Below are 23,157 nucleotides of genomic sequence, written 5' to 3'. Positions count from 1 at the left end.
TCCATTCAAGTCAATGGGTCCGCAAAAGAAAACGGAACACATACGGAAATGCATACGTATGTCTTCCGTATCCGTTCAGTTTTTGCGGAAACATCTATTGAAAATGTTATGCCCAGCCTAGTTTTTTCTATGTAATTACTGTATACTGTATATGTCATATGGAAAAACGGAACAGAAACAGAAACACAATGGAAACAAAAAACGGAACAACGGATCCGTGAAAAACAGACCCCAAAACACTGAAGAAGCCATACGGTCATGTGAAAGAGGCCTTAGGCACCTTTCACACGGGCGAGTATTCCACGCGGATGCGATGCGTGAGTTGAACGCATTGCATCCACACTGAATACCGACCCATTCATTTCTATGGGGCTGTTCACATGAGCGGTGATTTTCACGCACTTGCTTGCGGATGCTTGCGATTTTCACGCAACCCCATTCACTTCTATGGGGCCTGCGTTGCGTGAAAAACGCACAAAGAGGAGCATGCTGCGATTTTCACGCAGCGCACAAGTGATGCGTGAAAATCACCGCTCATGTGAACAGCCCCATAGAAATGAATGGGCCGGTATTCAGTGCCGGTGCAATGCGGTTACTCGCCCGTGTGAAAGGGGCCTAACTGTCTCTCCACTACATGCTGTGTTCTACAGGTGGGAAGAGAATATAGTCACTTACAGAAGTACCATATGGCGGTGCCTACAGAACTGTAATGCTGGCAGGTAGGGACTCCATTCTTGCTGTGTGCGTTAACCCTTACACTGGCCATACGCACTACACAACTGCTGATTTTGGTGTGGCCGGCCAACCATCTAATATGTATTGGGGTCTTTTGACTCTCCCCTGGCAGCAGATGTCAGGGGAAATAGGGATTGGGCAGTTCGATGTCAACATGTCCAATCCTTTTTTTTCTGCTCAGGGAGGTAAACCACCACCAGAGGTTACTGGCAGCAGCAGCTTACTCCTTTCTCCCCATTCAGAACACATGCAGACTCAGCTAAGCCAAGAATGCATGTCTATGGAGGATCAGAAGAAATGGCTATAGACCAAATGAGCCCAATATATATACTCAGTATATTAGCATTTACATGTAGAAAATGGCAATAGCAGAGAGATAAAACCAGGCCCCTGTTTATGTCGCAGCCCAGAACAGGCTGATGTCTATTTCCCTTTGGCCTCCTGCACACAAACGTGTGCTTCCCATTGCCGTATTGCGGACTGCATTTGCGTATCCGCAATACACTGGCGCCATTCTGTGGCCATTCCGCATCACGGATCGCGGACCCATTAAAGTGAATGGGTATCACGGATCGCGGACCCATTAAAGTGAATGGGTCCGCAATCCGCTGCGGCTGCCCCACGGACAGTGTTCGTGCATTGCGGCCCGCATTTTGCGTTCGTGTGCAGGAGGACTTTCCATGACCCAATTTCCCCACAAGGCAGACATTTATATATATATATATATATATATATATATATATATATATATATATATAAATTTTTCTTTTTCTTTTTTTTTTGAGAGGTGAGTCCAACACATGTACTTGCCCCCGAATAGCAAAAGGGATTAACCAGGACTAAGTATCCTCGTTCACAGAGTCCCATCACTGGTCACCAGAGAAATCCAAAAGTCACTTAAAATCGTTTGGATAAATTATTTAGAAAACAGAAATCATAGTTAAAGGAGTTTTCCGGGCTTTTCCTATTGATGACCTGTCCTCAGGATAGGCAATCAATATCAGATCGGTCCTGAGGAAAGGTCATCAATAGAAAAAGCCCAGCAACCCCCTTTAAGAAATAGCAGTAGGATATATCTTATGCCAGAAGGGGATAAAAAGTTTTGTGTTATTTTTTACTTGTTTTTGAGGTTTTGTTTTTCTGTAGATCAAAGAATGTTTCGTTACAATTTTCTTGTTCTTCTTTTCTTTTGGAAAATAAGTAACATACTTACCATAAAACGAATCCCCTCCTCAGTCTCTGTACCTGTTTACCAGTCATAAATCCTTTGGAATGCATATATGGCCTTAAGTAAAGGGGTGAACGACCACCCTGCGTGTGACCTCCTGGTCACCCCCAGTGGTCAGTATGTCTGTCAGTCTTGTAGATACTGGGGTGATTTACAACAGCAAATATTTATTGATGAAGGGCAGAGGTGTCTCCCCCACCCCTCCCTATATATACACTGCCCGTCCCAAAAAAAAATTGCCACCAAAAATATTTAGTTGGACCTCTTTTACCTTTGATTACGGCACGCATTCGCTGTGGCATTGTTTCGAGAAGCTTCTGCAATGTCACAAGATTTATTTCCATCCAGTGTTGCATTAATTTTCCCCCAAGATCTTGCATTGATGATGGCAGAGTCTGACTGCTGCGCAAAGCCTTCTCCAGCACATCCCAAAGATTCTCAATGGGGTTAAGGTCTGGAGTCTGTGGTGGCCAATCCATGTGTGACAATGATGTCTCCTGCTCCCTGAACCACTCTTTCACAATTTGAGCCTGATGAATCCTGCCATTGTCATCTTGGAATATGCCCGTGCCATCGGGGAAGAAAAAATCCATTGATGGAATAACCTGGTCATTCAGTATGTTCAGGTAGTCGGCTGACCTCATTCTTGGAGCACAAACTGTTGTTGAACCTAGACCTGACCAACTGCAGCAACCCCAGATCATAGCACTGCCCCCACAGGCTTGTACAGGAGGCACTAGGCATGATGGGGGCATCACTTCATCTGCCTCTCTTCTTACCCTGATGCGCCCATCACTCTGGAACAGGGTCAATCTGGACTCATCAGACCACATCACCTTCTTCCATTGCTCCAGAGTCCAATCTTTATGCTCCCTAGCAAAGCGAAACCTATTTTCTGGTTTGCCTCACTGATTAGTGGTTTTCTTACGGCTACACAGCTGTTCATACCCAATCCCTTGCGTTTCCTTCGCATTGTGCGTGTGGAAATGCTCTTACTTTCACTATTAAACATAGCCCTGAGTTCCACTGTTTTTCTTCGATTTGATTTCCCCAAATGTTTAAGTGATCGGCGCTCACGATCATTCAGGATTGTTTTCCCGCCACATTTCTTCCTCAAATACGATGGGTCCCCACTATCCTTCCAGTTTTTAATAATGCGTTGGACAGTTCTTAACCCAATTTTAGTAGTTTCTGCAATCTCCTTAGATGTTTTCTCTGCTTGATGCATGCCGATGATTTGACCCTTCTCAAACAGACTAACATCTTTTCCACGACCACGAGATGTGTCTTTTGACAAGGTTGTTTAAGAAATGAGAAGCAACTCATTGCACCAGTTGGGGTTAAATAACTTGTTGCCAGACGAAAGATAATCGCCCCTGCAGTAATTATACAATAGGAGGCTCAGAACTATCTGCTTAGTTAAATCCAGGTGGCGACTTTGTTTTTGGACAGGCAGTGTATATTATTGCATACATGGATGCTTCACGTACAGTATGTAGATTATGACACAATATACTATGAATTACTTTTATAATTAATAATAGATCAATGCACCGCTAATATTTATTGATGAGGAGTAGAGGTCTCTCTTTCAATATAATATATAGATGAATATATATATATATATATATATATATATATAGCGAAGTCGCGTCATTCAAAACTTCGGATAAATACTGTACATCTCTCTACAGTATTAGAATGTATGGGCTCCAATGATCCGAAGTTAGTTATTCGCGAAGTCAAACAACTTTGGTAGTTGATTTTTAAAGGGGAAAACCACTTTAAGACTTGAAAGTAAACTCTGCTTCGGTTCTGAGGTACCAGACGCATCTCTGTACAGTATTAATCCGAAGTTTTGAATGGAGCGACCTCAGATGTAACACCCAAAGCTCGCTTCGCTCATCACAAATCAGGATGCTGTAGCAGCATGGACTCTAGAAGTTTACATAGTACAATAGGAGTATCAACAATGGCTTCTTGTTCTGCTGCCTGCATTAGCAGATCTGATATCCCATGGAGAAGTGGCTCCTGGCAGCGTTTTACAGACAGTCCGGCTAATATGTGTCTTTTGTAACAACAAATAGGTCAAAAGAAAACCATTACCGGGTACCAACAGTACTTGCAAAGAATTAGGGTACTTTCACACTTGCGGATGCAATCCGGGCGCAAACGGATGGCATTTGTCAGATGGATCCGTCTGACAAATGCATTGAAATACTGGATCCGTCTCTCCGGTGTCATCTGGAAAAATGGATCCGGTATTATTATTTTTTTTGCATTTTTAAAGGTCTGCACATGCGCAGACCGGAAAGCTGGATCCGTTTTGCCAGAACACAATGCCGGATTTCAGGTGACTACCTCTTGAAGCTCATCAAGAGAATGCCAAGAGTGTGCAAAGCAGTAATCAAAGCAAAAGGTGGCTACTTTGAAGAACCTAGAATATGACATATTTTCAGTTGTTTCACCCTTTTTTGTTATGTATATAATTCCACATGTGTTAATTCATAGTTTTGATGCCTTCAGTGTGAATCTACAATTATCATAGTCATGAAAATAAAGAAAACTCTTTGAATGAGAAGGTGTGTCCCAACTTTTGGTCTGTACTGTAGGTGTGGATCTCAGAGTTAGGACCCACAGATATCTGATTTTGATATTCTGGTGATATTCCACCAAAGTCACAGATGCCACAACCCCTTTAACTATATTCAGATAGATAATAAATTGTTCCAATGAAAAAACAAAATTACACACAATAAAGAAAGTTGGGCCGCGCTCAATAGCAAGGAATAGGGAGGATATGCGATTCGGAGCCTGATTGGATCTTTCATCATGTAGAAATAGAGATGACATCATGTTTGTTTATACAACTAAGCTGTGATGTCACCGAGCTTCACCGCCCATGAGGTTCTCAGCATCTGACTTATCAATAGAGAAAATGGTATAAAACTTGCAACAGAAATCTACCGACAGTATATACAGTGATGTCAGACATTTCTGTAGATCCGAGATATCAGTGTGGCAGAATAAATCCGAGGACTGGTGAGCATAATTGATGTAGCAGAGTTGCCAGTATAGCAGGGCAGATGTAGCAAAGTTATGACGACTGGTGTAGTAGAGTTGATGTAGCAGATTTCCAAAGACTGCTAGAGAAGAATTGATGTAGCAGAGTTCTGGAGAATGGTATAGCAGAGTTGATGTGGTGGAGTAATGAAGACCGGAATAGCAGAGTTGGGCAGTTAATGGTATAAAAACCTGGGGGGATTACATCATTATTGAGTGGTGGGTTGCCCTAACCAGCCAGAAGAGGGCAGCACAGCGGTGCTCAGAGCTGGATCCAGTAGCTGCTCACCAGGCTAGTCGATGCTCTCTAGTCTATTCCCTGCACAGAGGGGACCGGGAACATTTTATGTAGGGCAATGGGTATGCACTGCAGCCCTTTGATTCCCGGGGACAATGGGTATCATGGCAGCCTGGCCCCCATACTAGTGATATTCCATCACTCACAATAATGCGATAATCTCTTTAACGTGGCTCCAAGGTGGAGCTTCCCTTTAAGCTTCTCTTGTTATACTCCACATACATCACGCTAATAATGCAATCACTCAGCGGTGACTTTGGCGTGGGTAAACCTCAAACTGCTTTACGTACAATGGATCATCAGCCTTAATTATCAGGTCTTGTCTTGTAAAATCCCCATCTGTCTGTTTAAACGTCTATTTACCAGGGCAGGTGATTAAATTTCCGCGTAAGTGACACTTCCCGCAGAAATTAGTATAAATACCCCGGCTGACAGCCGTCCAATGTGATGATGGGAGGAGGTGGAAACCCGGCGGTTTACATTACAGGCTGAGCGATCAGACTTCTGTATATAAATGGTCATGAGATGCGGCGGCACAGCTGTGCTGGAAATGTGTGTGTACGAGCTGCAAATCTTTTTCCGTCGCTCTATGAGGAAGTATATAATTTACAGCGGATGTAGTGGGGGTCATTTATGGAAAGGTCAGAGTACAGAACGTGGCACACATGAGGTTAAAATAGTACTGTGGACATTCTTCCTAGGCTTTGTCCACTTAAGGGCTCATGCACACAAGCGTATTTTCTTTCCGTGTCCGTTGTATTGTTTTTTTGCGGACCATAGGCGGAACTATTCAATTCAATGGGTCCGCAAAAAAAACGGAAGTTACTCTGTGCGCATTCCATTTCCGTAGGTCAGCATAACGGACAGGGTTAGGACTGTTCTATGAGGGGCCTGCTGTTCCATTCCGCAAAATACAGAATGCACACAGACGCCGTCCGTTTTTTTTTGCTTGTTTTGCGGACCGTGAAATAGTTACGGTCGTGTGCATGAGCCCTAACTACTACATTTTTCGGTGGGATTTCTCTACTCTGAAAGGATAGTCAACCATTATAACTGTGGATATGCTCACTGAATATGCCAAGTACACACCAGACACAGTGTGAACATAGCCTTGTTTTATTATACACCATAAATATAGAGGCGCAGCATAGTGCAGAGCCAGTCATGCCAAGCTTGGAGGGCATGGGCAGGTGGCGTAGGGTTAACACTAGGCCTGGGCTAGGCATGTGACGGATGAGCACCACTTAAGTACCTTCTATAGGTGCTGGGAGAAGAATAGGAGGGCTTACTTTAAGGTACTGCACCTGGGAGGGATAGTAGTTAGAACAAGGTATTCCCACCTGGAACCTGGACCTGCAGCCCCGACCCGGACACTTGTTTGGGTTATTATGACCCTTTGGCCAGTATCCTGATCCATCCTGTGCAATGCCTGTGGAAAAGGGGTTTGTATGCAAATTCTCACAACCCATTAGAAAGCAGATTGCAGTTTAGCAGGGCTAGACCCCCTCGTCAGGTGCACCGTGCCCGTGGTGGTGGTGTAACTTGAAGCTCCTGGAGAACAATGGCTTAGAGTAAGGATTCATGGATAAAAACTTCCTAACTATGGTGCAGGGCATTCCCACCTGGAAACTCGACCTCAATCTGGGACCCGGACACTTGTTTGCTCTCCTATTCCCTCACTCGGAGCCTTTTGGCCAATATCCTACTTCCTTGTTTGAAGTTCATTCCCACCAGGAACCTGGACCTGAATCTTGGACCTGGACCTGCTCCCTTAGGCTGGTTTCACAAAGGGCGTTGCGGAAAAATGTGCGGGTGCGTTGCGGAAACACCCGCGATTTTTCCGCGCGAGTGCAAAACATTGTAATGCGTTTTGCACTCGCGTGAGAAAAATCGCGCATGTTTGGTACCAAACCCGAACTTCTTCACAGAAGTTCGGGCTTGGGATTGATGTTCTGAAGATTGTATTATTTTCCCTTATAACATGGTTATAAGGGAAAATAATAGCATTCTGAATACAGAATGCTTAGTATAATAGTGCTGGAAGGGTTAAAAATAATAAAAAAGTTAACTCACCTTATCCCCATGATCGTGTAGATCCCGGTCTGTTCTTTAGCTGTGGACTGAATGACCTTTGGTGATGTCAGATCACATGCTCCAATCACATGGTCCATCACCATGGTGATGGAGCATGTGATCTGACATCACCACAGGTCCTTTAGCCACAGCTAAAGAACAGACCGACCGGGAACTAGGCGATCATGGGGATAAGGTGAGTTAACTTTTTTTATTTTTTTTAACCCTCCAGCACTATTATAGTATGCATTCTGTAGTCAGAATGCTATTATTTTCCCTTATAACCATGTTATAAGGGAAAATAATACAGTGAATAGACTGTCACCTAGAACCCATGTGTGGAAATCGCACCGCATCCGCACTTGCTTGCGGATGCTTGCGATTTTCACGCAACCCCATTCATTTCTATGGGGCCTGCGTTACGTGAAAAACGCTGAATATAGAACATGCTGCGATTTTCACGCAACGCATAAGTGATGCGTGAAAATCACCGCTCATGTGAACAGCCCCATAGAAATGAATGGGTCAGGATTCAGTGCGGGTGCAATGCGTTCAACTCACGCATCGCACCCGCGCGGAAATCTCGCCCGTGTGAAAGGGGCCTTACTATGTCTCTTAGGCCTCGTTCACACTTCAGTGTTTGGTCAGTGATTTCCATCAGTGATTTGTGAGCCAAAACCAGGTGCAGCTCTAAACATAGAACAGGAGCAGATCTTTCCCTTCTACCTAATGTCTATGGAGGCTCCACTTCAAGTTTTGGCTCACAAATCACTGATGGAAATCACTGACCAAACACTGAAGTGTGAACTAGGCCTTAGGCCTAGTTCACACAAATGGTTTTTTTTTGTGAGTGTACGGGCCGTTTTTTTGTGTTCCGTATACGGAACCATTTATTTCAATGGTTCCGCAAAAAAAACTGAATATATTCCGTATGCATTCTGTTTCCGTATATCCGTTTTTCCGTTCCGTTGAAAGATAGAACATGTCTTATATTTGGCCGCAAATCACGTTCTATGGCTCCATTCAAGTCAATGGGTCCGCAAAAAAAACTGAACACATACGGAAAATGCATTCGTATGTCTTCCGTATCCGTTCCGTTTTTTCTGAACCATCTATTGAAAATGTTATGCCCAGCCCAATTCTTTCTATGTAATTACTGTATACTGTACATGGCATACGGAAAAATGGAACGGAAAAAAGGAAAGGAAACGGAAACACAACGGAACTCAAAAACGGAACAACAGATCAGTGAAAAACAGACCGCAAACAACTATAAAAGCCATACGTTTGTGTGAACTAGCCCTATTAGGCCAATATCCTACTCGTTTTCAGTGCTTCTGGGAATGGGTATTCTGTGCAAATTCTCACAACCCAGTAGAAAGAATCATGAGGCCAACAATGGCTAGCCCCCCTTCTCCGGGAGCCATAGGTGTAACTTGAAGCTCTCTATGGCCTGGAGTAAGGATACATAAATACTTTGTGATACCGTGCCCCACCTGAAAGCATGACAAGCTGAAACTTCCTAACAATGGTGGCATTTTTCCTGGATTTATGTCACACCCTTTAAAGAGGATCTGTCAATGCAGCTGATCCACCTTGTCATCCATGTGAGGAGTCTCAGCCACTATTTTATATTTAATATCTGGCTCAGTGGTTGACATTGGGGTACTGGGATCGAATCCAACTAGGAGCAATCTTTCAGGGGAAATGTAGTATTAGGCCTCATGCACACGACCGTTGGTGTCCCGTTCCCGTATTGCGGACTGCATTTGCGGATCCGCAATACACGGGCACCGTTCCGTTGTCATTCTGCATCACGGATGCGGACCCATTCATTTCAATGGGTCCGCAAATCCGGAGATGCGGAACAGAAGCACCGCAAAAAGATAGAACATGCTCTATCTTTTTGCAAAACGGAGGGATCGCAGACCCATTCAAGTGAAACACACACAACGGAAGCAAAAAACTGAACAACGGATCTAGAAAAAACTGCCCGCAAAACACTGAAAAAGCCATACGGTCGTGTGAAAGAGGCCTTAAAGGGAAGCTGTCACCCCTATTTTGCACTATTATCTACGGTACATACATGAGCAGTCCTGCAGATAAGGAGTCCAGAATCCAAAATCGGGGTGACATTTCCTTTAAGGCTGCATACACACGGCACTCAGAAATGGATGCGATTTTCAAAATGTCATGTACACAGTGTGGCCATTTTCCAGAGAGAAATTGACCTGGGGATTTTGAAATCTGCAGGAGGTCAATTGTTTGGGCAGATTTTCAGTGCAAATCTCACCCTTTGCAATGCAAAGAGTGAGATCTGGGGCAATTCCGAGAAAAAAATGTGCAGCCGCCCTCTATTCGATTCTATGGGGCCACCGGCTATTTCCATTAGGCCCATAGAAGTGAATGGGAGCGGTGGCCGGTCATGCGCGGTGCTCTTCCATTCACTTCTATAGGGAGAGCGCTTGGTGGTGGCCGTAACCGGGGAAACCCGGGGTCCTCCGGACACCCACTTCAGCGCTCCGTTCCCGATATCAGACAATGGGGACAAATCCTACTAATATTCCCCCATTGTCTCAGATGGGAATACCCCTTTAAGATTGTTTAATTTGTCTAAGCGCTCATGCACACGGCTGCTGGTCGGGCGTTCCGTGCATTGGAGACCGCAACTTGAATGGGTCCGTGACCCGTCCTCACCGCAAAAAAATAGAACATGTTCAGAGGCACGGAAAGAAACCCCATGGAAGCACTCCGTAATGCTTCCGTGGGGTTCCGTGCCTCCGTTCCACATCGACCTTCTGGATTGCGGACCCATTCAAGTGAATGGGTCCGCATCTGTGATGCGGGGTGCACACGACCGGTGCCCGTATATTGCTGTTTACTGTCATGATTGTACACCATGTTTTATACCGCCTTGGAGATGGTATAATTTTTGTCCAAAACATGTGCCAAAAACTAAGACATGTCATGATGAAGGACCTATATTGAGAGTGGTCTGAAACGCGTAACGAGTATATCCGTGTATTGGAAGTTTTGAAACCGCTGGAATAAAGTTTCTTACCTTGCATACTGAAGCTGGACTTGCAATATTTTTTTTTCCGAAAAACTAAGACTGCGCCAAGACAAGGTGCAAAATAGGACTAGATAAAAAGTTGGGGCAGAAGTTAAGTATAAAAAGTTGATGTCTAGCATGTCGTAAAGGAAACAAAATTTTGGCGCATGTATTTGGAGTAAGGCCACATGCACACGACCGTTGTTTTATTCCGTGTCCGTTGTGCCGTTTTTCGTGATTTTCTGCAGACCTATTGACTTTCAATGGGTCAGTTGAAAACTCGGCTAATGCACCGTTTGCCATCCGCGTCCGTGATCCGTGGTTCCAGTCCGTCAAAAAAATATAACCTGTCCTATTATTTTCGCGGAAAACGGTTCGCGGGCCCATTCAAGTCAATGGGACTACTAAAAAACGCGGAGGCACACAAGATTGTCATCCGTGTCCGTTTTTTTCTATCATTTGCATGGCAAACTTGTCTTAGACTTTTTTTTTTACTTTCCTTTACCCTGGGTTCACACCTGAGTGTTTCTGAGACGCGCGTTTTTACGCGCGTATTTGTCGCGCGTTTTTTTCAATAGTAAACGCGCGTTTGTGTGATTGACGGCAGTGTTGTCCAATGAGTCTATGGGCCAAAACGCGCGACAAACGCCCCAAAAAAAGCTCAAGAACTTGTTTATGCGTTGGGCGTTTAACAGCGCGTTCAAACACGCTGTAAAACGCTCAAGTGTGAACCAGGGCCATAGGGAAGCATTGGTTTTCACGTGTTGAGCGTTTTACAGCGCGTTTGAACGCGCTGTAAAACGCTCAGGTGTGAACTTAGGGTTATGTCTGGTGGTCCTCCAAAAATAAAGGAAGACACACGGAAACAAAAACGGAAAGGGATCACGGAACAACGGAACCCCATTTTGCGGAACGGAACACAACAACGGTCGTGTGCATGAGGCCTTAAAAGCGTGCGCGCTTTCCAGGCGCAGTGACTTTGATCTATTTCCCCCATTGTGTTTGTAGGGCATTTTATAATTTCCTATCGGTCAACATGTAACATCTAGTCGCTGCCTTTTTTATTTATTTTTTTCATAATACGCAAATTCAGCTCTGCTACATCTTTTCACACTGCATAATCATGCCCATTTTAAGAAAAAAAGAAAACTGGTGTAGGTATCAAATATTTTAGACCTTGATACATCAACCCTGTGTGGGGGGGGGGGGGGTGTTGCTTCTTTTTTTTTTTTACAAGCAAGACCTACAAAATCTTGAGATGTCCAACCTGGTTTTCTTAGCAGTTTCGGAGAGAGGTGTTTACTCAAACCTCTCTTTGTCCCTGCGCTCGCCCTAGTCTCACACACACTACAACAGGAGGACAGAGGGATCACATTGCAGGGGCTGCTGTAAGGCATGGCAGTATCTGGCAGGAGAGCAGGGCGAGGAGAAGTGACTTTCTAGGCAGCAGGGGAAGCACAGACAGGAAATAGGGGGTCTTGAAGTAATGAGTTCCAGTCACCCACCACTCTGAAACCCAGAGACGGGGCAGGCATCCTTGGAAAATAGTTTTCTCCTGACTCCTTGGCAATATTTAGCTTCGGTGCTGGAGGTAACAGGCGGCTCCTCCTTGTCGTCCAACCGGTCGTATGATATTTGCTAGGATTTAATATACACAGCATTAATGCAGATCATGCAATAGGCACAAGTTAATTTGCTTTGTGAGTAGCGCTCCATAGACAGCCCCAGGGGGGGTTGCAGCCAAAAGACGTCGTAGAATGTGATCAGATTTTTCCAAGTTTGGAAAAAAAAAAAAAAAAGGAACGCACGAGACATTGTCATCCCAGAACAAAGGCTATGTCTCCAGCCGACAGAGCGACGAACTTTCCGAAGGGAATTTGATGTGCGAAATGGATGCAGAGAATGGATGTTGAAATCGATATTTACAAGCACTTCACGTGGCTCAGAAGGGTAAGTGTATTCTTCATGCCGAGACCTAGAAGGAGCCGGGTCTCCTTAAGCTTTTCTCTTTGTTTTTCTGTTTTCTTTACCAAATCCACGAGATTTAAGTTATAAGCGCGCGTCACGCACTTTGCTTTGTTTCTATAGCAGCGGCCGTGTCAATGAAGAGTTAACCCGAAGAACGCGTGTTACACTCATGTGACCCTAATCACGACTTAGTTCACTGTATTTTGCAATTGGCAAATGCAACGGAACTGAAGGGTTGTCTTAAAGGGGCTCTCCGTTGCTTCATTGAGTAAAGTTAATTGAAACAAGTACGTGAGGGGCTCACGGCGTCTGATAGTTCTTCTGAAAGCAGATCTTGGGGACCATGGCTGCATGTAGTACCATGTTCATTGTGAATTCAATTTACTGGCATTGGAACTTTTTGCCCTGACACGAGAATTTTATGCACTACTACTCTCCGCACTGATTTAGGAAAGATCTTGGGGACCGTGGTTACATGTACCACGCTGTGTTGTAAATAAAGTTTGTTGACACTAGAATTTTATGCACTACTACTCTCCGCACTGATTTAGGAAAGATCTTGGGGGCCGCGGTTACATTTACCACGCTGTGTGTTGTCAATAAAGTTCATTAATACAAGAATTTTAAGTACTACTACTCTGAACACTGATTTAGGAAAAATCTTGGGCACAGTGGTTACATGTACCACGCTGTGTGTTGTCAATAAAGTTCATTGACACAAGAATTGTATTTATTGCTCTCCGCACTGATGTAGAAAAGATCTTGTGGTCCACGGTTACATGTACCACGCTGTGTGTTACATAGAATGTGTCGGCAGATAAGAACCATTTGGCCCATCTAGTCTGTCCAATATACTAAATACTATGGATAGCCCCTGGCCCTATCTTATATGAAGGATGGCCTTATGCCTATCCCACGCATGCTTAAACTCCTCCACTGTATTTGCAGCTACCACTTCTGCAGGAAGGCTATTCCATGCATCCACTACTCTCTCAGTTGTTAATAAAGTTTGTTGATATGAGAATTTTATACACTACTACTCTGCGCACTGATTTAGGAAAAATCTTGGGCACAGTGGTTACATGTACCACGCTGTGTGTTGTAAATAAAGTTTGTTGACACAAAAATGTTATGCGCTACTGTTTTTGACACTGATTTAGTAAAGATCTTGGGAGCTGTGGTTAGGGTACTTTCACACTTGCGGCAGGACGGATCCGACAGGTTGTTCACCATGTCGGATCCGTCCTGCGGCTATTTAGCCGTGCCGCCGGACCGCTGCTCCGTCCCCATTGACTATTATGGGGACGGGGGCGGAGCTCCAGCGCAGCACGGCGGTGCACGGCGAAAGGCCGCCAGACTAAAATTACTGCATGTCAGGCACGGCGAAATAGCCGCAGGACGGATCCGACATAGTGAACAGCATGTCGGATCCGTCCTGCCGCAAGTGTGAAAGTAGCCTTACATGTACCACGCAGCCTGTGTGTTATAAATAAAGTTGGTCAACACAAGAACTTCGTGCACTACTAGTCTCGACATTGATTTAGGAAGGATCTTGGGGACCGTTGTTACATGTACCACAGTGTGTGTTATAAATAAAGTTTGTTGAGTGAGAATTTTAGGCTACTTTCACACTGGCATTTTGGTTTCCGTTTGTGAGATTCGTTCAGGGATCTCACAAACCGGTCCAAAACGGATCAGTTTGCATTCTAATCCGTCTCCATTCCGCTTTGGAGACAGACACCAAAACACTGCCTGCAGCGTTTTGGTGTCCGTCTGACGAAACTGAGCCAAACGGATCCGTCCTGACACAGAACGTAAGTCAATGGGGACGGATCCGTTTTCTCTGACACAATCTGGCACAATAGAAAACGGATCCGTCCCCCATTGACTTTCAATAGTGTTCAAGACGGATCCGTTTTGGATCTAGAAGACCGTTCTGAATGGATGCAGACGTTTGTATTATCTGACGGATCCGCACCAAACGCAAGTGTGAAAGTAGCCTGCTACTTTCCACACCGATTTAATAAAGATCTTGGGGAATGTGGTTACATGTACTGTGCTGTGTGTTATAAATAAAGTTTGTTAACACGAGAACTTTATGCACTACTAGTTCTGACACTGATTTAGGAAAAATCTTGGGGACCATAGTTACATGTAACACACTATGGGGGAGATTTATCAAACTGGTGTAAGGTAGAACTGGCTGAGGTGCCCATAGCAACCAATCAGATTCCACCTTTCATTTTCCAAAGGAGCTGTGAAAAATGAAAGGTGGGCTACGATTGGTTGCTATGGGCAACTAAGCCAGTTCTACTTTACACCAGTTTGATAAATCTCCCCCTGTGTGTTCTAAATAAAGTTTACGTGAGAATTTTATACGCTACTACTCTCCACACTGATTTAGGAAAGATCTTGGGGACCGTGGTTACATGTACCACGGCCGCTGTGTGTTGTAATTAAAGTATGTCGAAGACAGGAGTTTTGTGCACTACTAGCTTTGACAATTATTTAGGAAAGATCTTGGGGACCGTGGTTACATCATGTACTGCACTATTTATTGTAAATAAAGTTTGTTGAATCAAGAATTTTATGCACTACTACTCCACACCAATTTAGGAAACATCTTGGGGAATGTGGTTGCAAGTAGTGTGCTGTTTGTTGTAAATAAAGTTTGTTGACAAGAGAATTTTATACACTACTGCTCACCACACTTTTTTTTAGTTTAGAAGAATTTAATTAGGGCTCATTCACACAACCGTGGTTTGGTTCCGCATCCAAACCGCATTTTTTGCGGCTCGGGTGCGGACCCGGTCACTTCAATGCTGTCCGCATCTGTTGCTCCGTTCCGTGGCCCCACAAAAATTATAGCTCATGTCCTATTCTTGTCCGTTTTGTGGACAAGAATAGTCATTTCTACAATGGGTCGTCCATTCCGTTCCGCAAATTGCAGAAGGCACACAGGCGGCATCCGTGTTTTGTGGATCTGCAGTTTGCGGAACGCAAAACACGGCACGTTTGTGTGAACAAGCCCTTACTAGGAGACCATGACTGGGTGTAGTAAATAAAGTTCATTGACAGGAAGTGTCTGCGCTCACTTTGTCAATCTGATGGAATATGGCCACATTTATGAGCAATCAGAAAGAGGGCGGTGTATGCAGTGATTTATGAAGACCTCACCCATGGGTGTTTGGTCGTTAAAGAGCACCTATCAGTAGGATCAACCGTATAAAACCAGGCATACTATCTGGCAGGGTGGACCCTGCTGATTAAAATAATACCTGTCTTGTGAAAATCTGTTGTGTCGTTCCTGAAAAAAATGTATTTTTATTATTTATGCAAATGAGGGTTTCAGTGCACCAAGGGGTGTGGCCAGCATTGGAAAGTGCACCGAATCCCCCATTTGCATAGAGAATAAAAGCCTATCTTTCTCGTGAACCCCACAACCGATTTTTACAAGACAGGTATCATTTTAATCGGGATGATCAACCCTACAAGGGAGTATGCCTGGTTTTACAGGGTTGATCTTGCTGCTAAACCTATTAGGTTTTAGACGCCGGTCTTAATACCCCTTGCACTGGCGGTGGATCGCCAAAGTTATGTAGAAGCATATTAGACCTGAGCGGGAAAGAAGTCGCTGATTCTGCCGCAACATGGCGTGTGCGACAGAATCTGCACCAGATATAGGCGTATATCTGTGTGGAGATGACCTCCATAGTTCCTACAACCAAAATTCCTTATATCTACATTGTGGATGGGCTGGATATAGGCAAACAGTGCGGTCAAGAAAGCTGCTGTCCCAGAGATCTGATCTTGAGGACCAGAATAATGCGTTTACATATTATACATTATATAATATCATCACACGCTGTACTATAACTTTATTACGAATCACCTAAAAAATGCCTTTCATGTATATGGGTCATATCCCCTGGGGCACGAATGGTTAATTTCTGGCCTTTCAAGGACATAAATAGGGAACAGGGTGGCATTGTGTCTTCTCAATGAAATATTTTTTTTCTCTGCCCAACCTGTTTTCTATTTATACCGCTCCCTATCCATAGCACTCAACGCCTTATCGTAAAGGGACACCTGGGTCTGCTGCAACTGCGCAGCTCATTATCCCCGGAGAAGGCAAGCGTGAAGTACTAAAGTCACCTTCTAAAGATTTCTTAGATCTTTATCTTCCTGGGCGTCACCAAACTTTTTGAACACTTGAGGGTGTATTCCAGTGTACCTGGGCGCAGTGCCTATCTGGGTCATCTAGGACTTGAGGAAAACGGGTGACAACCTCAGATGTAATGACGCCCATATTTAGAGGGGCTGAGAGCTCTCGCGCACAGTCTGTTCTGTCCAAAAAGTTAATCTTGGAAAAGGAAATGACACGTCTGTCACCCGGGAAAGTTTTCTTTAGCATGACCGGGTGCCAAGATGTAACCGGATGATTGAGACTCACTGCAGGTGGTGGTGACCCCTTAGTGAGGATCGCGTAAGCCAAGACTTGGCAGGAAGTCCGGGTCTGGACTGACTTTTTATGTCCGTTTCTATTTACTGTATGTTTTGCGACCAAAAGATATATAGAATGAAAAGAGATCCCGTTAAATGATGTTATTTAGGACTCTGTTTGAACCCCTGATTGTAAAGCGATGCGGAATATGTTGGTGCTACATAAAGAAAGATTGTTATTAGTAAATTCAATGGGATTCTGAATTTAGGAAAAATTGTGTCCAGTAGCTTTCAATATCGTCATAGGGGTAGTTGGCAAAAGACTGGAGAACCGTGCAGCCTCTGTGAATTTTTTTTTATTTTTTAGATTGAAATTAACAGGGTAGTGGGTGGACAAAAACCTTTAGGGCTCTTTCACACGAGTGGATCCCGTGCGGGTAATCCGCTGCGTGAAAGAGAGCCAAGCCCCGTTCCGGTCAGCAGAGACACAGAGCATTAAAGGGGTTGTCCAAGTTATATTTATTAATGACCTATCCTCAGGATAGGTCATCAATATCAGATCGGCTGGGGTCCGACACCCGGCACCCCCGACGATCAGCAGTTTGAAGAGGAGGAGCGCGCCGTGCCAGCGCCGCCTCCTCTTCACTTTTTACCTTCTCGCCGTTGCCTCTGCAGCCGTGAGCAGGTGTAATTACACCCAAGCCGTCCCATTCATTTCAATGGTACGGATCGGTCATTAATAAATATAACTTGGACAACCCCTTTAACATGATTGATAATGCTCCGTTCTTCTCTGTGACCTTTTTGCTACAAAAACACAGTAATAACTCTATCTCACTATACAAAAAACAAATTGACGTCAGCATCTCCAGAACTGAATTTTATTCACAGTGGGTCCATGAAAAAATGTGCAAATAATGCCAAAAAGTGCAACGTTTCGACTACATAGTAGTCTTTATCAAGCATAATCTGCAGCTTATATATCATACATAGTACCTCCTCTAATTGACATATTCCAATAACAATTCAATATTGCTCTCAATGACACCTGTTCATTAAAACTCGCCAATATGGTGTACTTCTGATATAGGTGTCAAAGTGATCAACCAATCTAAAATCAAATCCCATTACCTGGGGGAGGATAGCGGCATATGGAGCGTCCACACCATGGACATGTTAATCAGCATCTCATTAGTTCCATTGCTCATGCCCGAACCACAATCCTATTCGCATAGTAGTGCACAATAGTCACGTGACTTAAAGGGGTTGTCCGGGTTCAGAGCTGAACCCGGACATCCCTCCTTTTTCACCCAGGCAGCCCCCCTGACTTGAGCATCGGAGCAGTTCATGCTCCGATGCTCTCCTTTGCCCTGTGCTAAATCGCGTAATTTTTTTGAGATCCGGTGACATCCGGGCTTATCATGGGGCTGCCGGCACTCATGGGCGGGCTTTAGCACTGCCCTAGCCAGTAAAACGGCTAGGGCAGTGCTCAAGCACGCCCATCACAGCCGGTGATGTCACCGAACACACTGCCGGGCGGAAGCTTCCGCCCAGCAGTCTGTGATTGTAAACAAAAGAGCCCTTGCCCTGCGCGATGTAGCGCAGGGCAAAGGAGAGCATCGGAGCATGAACTGCTCCGATGCTCAAGTCAGGGGGGCTGCCTGAGTGAAATTATGGGTATATGTCCGTGTTCAACTTGATATAACTGGAATACCCTTTTAAAGTGGTTGTCCCCTATTTAAAAATAGAACAGCTTTTTTCCCCAGAAACAGCGCCACACTTGTCCTCAGGTTGTGTCTGGTATTGCAGCTCATCCCCATTCAAGCAAATGGAGGCTATAATACCAGACATAACCTTCGGACAAGAGTGGCGCTGTTTCTGGAAGAAAAAAGGTAGATTCCAAGTCCATGTTTTGGCTTACTGTACCGTAATACACCACCCATAGGAGTCTACAGGACCATACTATACTGCCATATGCTGCTCATTTCATGGGAGTTTTTGGGTTGGATTCATATGGTTTTGCGTCTTAAAAAACTTTTAAGCCTTAGTATCTTGTCAGAGATATTTCAGATCTGCAGCTCGCACCTCGTTATGTCATCGAGGGGAGGGCATCTTGAGACAGGGACAATGTCGTATTGTAAGCAAAGGAATGAAGATGAGCAAGATGCTGAAAGCCGAGACGTAAGGTGGAGCATGAAATAGAAGGATCATGGTATTTGTAAGGTCCATCGCACTTGGGCGTATAATAAAGGACTGAGAATGGACTCCTCATTTCATGTATACAGCCTTCAGGACGAGGGTGATGGATGCAACAACCTATGGTGGTCATGGAAGGTAGAGGAGATGGAGAGCAGATAAGGTGAAGATGGCTGGTGTCAGTACTGGACCTGTTTACTGGTTGACTGCACATTCATACCATCCTATAGGGGGTCCCACAATTGGGACCCCTATTTATAAACCGATGCTGAAGGCCACGTGTAGAACAACCCTCAGCTCTAGGCCTCCATTGAAAACACTTCCCATGCAGATACCAAATAAAAGCAGCAAGTTCTCCTGGATCAGTTGGGTTTCTGTGGGGTCCTAATCGAGAGCCCCTTTAGATAATCAAATATCAAAACGGCATTTGGGGGAGGGTTTGTCTCAAAGTGGACAACAACAATAGTGTTGGCACCAGGTCTTGGAGGATCCATAAGCGGTAGCCCCAGATTCTATATGTCCCTCGATAGAGATGCTCAACCTGCAGCCCTAAAGCTGTAGCAAAACTACAACTTCCAGCATGCCCGGACAGCCTACAGCAGGGCATGGAGGGAGTTGTAGTTTTACAACAGCTGGAGGGCCACAGGTTGAGCATCCCTGATCTAGGTACTGCAGAAGAGAGTTAGGCCTCATGCACAAGGCACTCCGTAGTGCTTCCCGTGTTCCGTTCCTTGACTTCGTCCCACATCTTCAGAATCGCGGACCCATTCAAGTGAATGGGTCTGCATCCGTGATGCGGGGTGCACACGGCCGGCGGCCGTGGATTGCCGACCCGCCGTTTGCAGGTTGCAATACGGCCACGGCCGCCCAACGGCCGCGTGCACGAGGCCTTACTGTTTATAATCCTCTATTTGAATGCAGTTTCTGGAGCTGATTATCCTAATGCTCTTTGCTGATGAATAGAATGCCAGAATGTCAGTGACTACTGACACACGAGCAAAGCAGTACTAGAAAAGGAAGAAATATAGCAAGCAAATTCACAGTATATGCCATGTACATTGTTTGGAAAGCTGATCGACAACAGCAGTGAACCCTGGAAGGGCTGCTCATAATGGTTGTCACCCAGGAATTTGTCAATAGAATTCACAAAGTGGAAACATCTGTTGATTTCCTTCTTTTTTTTAATGTAAAAAAGGTTTTTAGTAAAAAGGTTCAGATTTACAATCCAAAAAAAAAAAAAAAGTGTGATGTTGTGTGTGGCAGGATTGGCCACAAGGTGGCGCTGTGCTACACGTAGATTGTAAAATCCACAGGTAGAGCAGGATTCAGTGCAGCTTGTATTTACTTAGAGAAATTCTTCTGGTTTGATAACATTTCTCACGTCCATTGACCACACATTTCTCCTCACAGTATTCACATGTAGTGCGACCAGTTGCCCATTTAGTTGACCATGTAATGGTGCCCCATTGGGTCCATAGTAAGCTCTCAGCAGTAAATAATGTGGTGAGGATCAGATACTTATGTACCTGGGCAGCGACCGCACATGCCCTCCTTAATTCAACTGCTGTAGCCCGCACCCCACCTACTAAGGAGGACAGAAAATGGCACTATTGATGGCCGCAGCAGAGGGGCAGCTTTTTGGCAATATATTGTGCTGCTTTGTGGTATATGGTTTTGCTGGGACGGTATTTTTTGCTATGGTATTGCTAAACCCTTTTGTCAATTTGGACCCCCCACAACATGGGACCACTTTTAGGTTTTTTTCCAGGGCCACTTTAAGTTCCCAGTCCGCCCCTGCACATGCCTACAGGCTGCTGGGGTACTACTGTTCATGCAGTAACGCAGTTTATGTAGTAGTCTCCATGCTCCCCTGCCCCTTTTTTGTTTATCATAACACACTGCCGGCCGGAAGCTTCCTCCCGGCAGTGTGTTCGATGACGTCACTGGCTCTGATGGGCGGGCTTTAGCACTGCCCTAGCCGTTTTACTGGCTAGGGCAGCGCTAAAGCCCGCCCATCAGTGCCGGTGACATCACCGGGCTTCCTGGCAACCCCATGGAGAGCCCGGTACGTCACCGTAACTCCTAAAAATGCCTTTGCACTGCGCGATTTAGCACAGGACAAAGGAGAGCATCGGAGCATGAACTGCTCCGATGCTTACGTCAGGGGGGCTGCCGGGGGGAAAATATGGATATGTCCGGGTTCAGCTCTGAACCCGGACAACCCCTTTAAACCTAGGAATGCCTCCCAAATTTGAATAAAAATTGCAATATTCTGCTGGTAGAGTCACTGTGTACATACATTACTTATCCTGTACTGATCCTGAGTTACCTCCTGTATTATACTCCAGAGCTGCACTTACTATTCTGCTGGTGCAGTCACTGTGTACATACATTACTTATCCTGTACTGGTCCTGAGTTACATCGTGTATTGTACTCCAGAGCTGCACTCACTATTCTGCTGGGGCAGTCACTGTGTACATACATTACATATCCTGTACAGATCCTGAGTTACATCCTGTATTATACTCCAGAGCTGCACTCACTATTCTGCTGGGGCAGTCACTGTGTACATACATTACTTATCCTGTACTGATCCTGAGTTACATCCTGTATTATACTCCAGAGCTGCACTCACTATTCTGCTGGTGCAGTCACTGTGTACATACATTACTTATTCTGTACTGATCCTGAGTTACATCCTGTATTATACTCCAGAGCTGCACTCACTATTCTGCTGGTGCAGTCACTGTGTACATACATTACTTATCCTGTACTGATCCTGAGTTACATCCTGTATTATACTCCAGAGCTGCACTCACTATTCTGCTGGTGCAGTCACTGTGTACATACATTACTTATTCTGTACTGATCCTGAGTTACATCCTGTATTATACTCCAGAGCTGCACTCACTATTCTGCTGGTGCAGTCACTGTGTACATACATTACTTATCCTGTACTGATCCTGAGTTACATCCTGTATTATCCCCCAGAGCTGCACTCACTATTCTGCTAGTGCAGTCACTGTGTACATACATTACTTATCCTGTACTGATCCTCAGTTACACCCTGTATTATCCTTCAGAGCTGCACTCACTATTCTGCTGGTGCAGTCACTGTGCACACACATTACTTATCCTGTACTGATCCCGAGTTACATCCTGTATTATCCCCCAGAGCTGCACTCACTATTCTGCTGGTGCAGTCACTGTTTACATACATTACTTATCCTGTACTGATCCCGAGTTACATCCTGTATTATCCCCCAGAGCTTCATTCACTATTCTGCTGGTGGATTCACTGTGTGACTGATAGTTTGTTCTTCATCATACTACTATACATTTTTGGTGTCAACATGACACTTGCCAGAATGCAAATCACCAGAGCAAACTTTGTACAAAAATTGAACCAACCCAGAATGTTGGCAGATTGCAGCTCTGAAGCTACATACTTGTGAATGCAGCTCTGATCTCTACTACAGCCTGTAACACAGGTTCAGTACATGTTAAGAAAGTTACTTTGTAACCATTGTAGGTTAATTCTATATGTAATCTGTAACAAGGGTGGATTTACTCAGTAAATTCCAGATCCCAGATTGCCCCCAGTGTTGATCTAAACGTATTATCTTTACCTATTCCTGACTGTTCCCTACTGACGTATACAGTATACAGAGTTCTCCTTCCTCCCCTTATAAGGCATCTTCAAAGAAGGCGATGTTAGGAGAGCGAGGTCTGTGATTAGAAGCAGATGACTTATTGTCTTTGTTCTTGTAGTTTTATTAGAATAGTTAATATTTGTCAAAAATGCACAAAAAATGAGATATAAAAAGAAGCGTACTCTGCAAACTGGTTTTTTTATGGAGCAGCTGCTCTTCCTGCGCATGTGAAACCTCAAGACGCAGGGATGTTAGGTTAACCTGCAGTCCTCTGGTATCCACCGCGCAGAAGGAATCTGTCCCTGGCTCTGATTTCAAGGGAGCATATATATGGGGAGAGGATGCATTGCAGGTGAGGAGATTGCAGGAGAATGTCCACATTTACCTTTTAGTGTCACAAAGCCAGTTTTCTAGGAAATAGTACCCCCTGGACAACAAGCAAATTAC

At 44.7% G+C, this 23,157-nt stretch overlaps 1 protein-coding gene across 8 annotated transcripts in view; it reads left to right on the top strand.

The window, feature by feature from the left end:
* Window positions 1-23,157, top strand: part of PPFIBP2 (PPFIA binding protein 2) — a 165,501-nt gene that overhangs the window by 56,182 nt on the left and 86,162 nt on the right. The window contains exon 1 of one of the 8 annotated variants that reach the window (XM_044270641.1): window positions 11,872-12,399. The exons of the other annotated variants lie outside the window; for them this stretch is intronic. Within the exon in view, the coding sequence (XP_044126576.1) occupies window positions 12,343-12,399 (57 nt within the window). The 5' untranslated portion in view covers window positions 11,872-12,342. Of the gene's footprint in view, window positions 1-11,871; window positions 12,400-23,157 lie in introns of those variants that run through there. 8 annotated transcript variants of the gene reach the window in all.

Source organism: Bufo gargarizans, chromosome 10 (genome assembly GCF_014858855.1).
Source record: "Bufo gargarizans isolate SCDJY-AF-19 chromosome 10, ASM1485885v1, whole genome shotgun sequence".
In the NCBI taxonomy this organism is placed as follows: Eukaryota; Metazoa; Chordata; class Amphibia; order Anura; family Bufonidae; genus Bufo; species Bufo gargarizans.
Note: the sequence above shows the minus strand (reverse complement) of the source record. Positions and strands in the feature narration are given on the sequence as shown.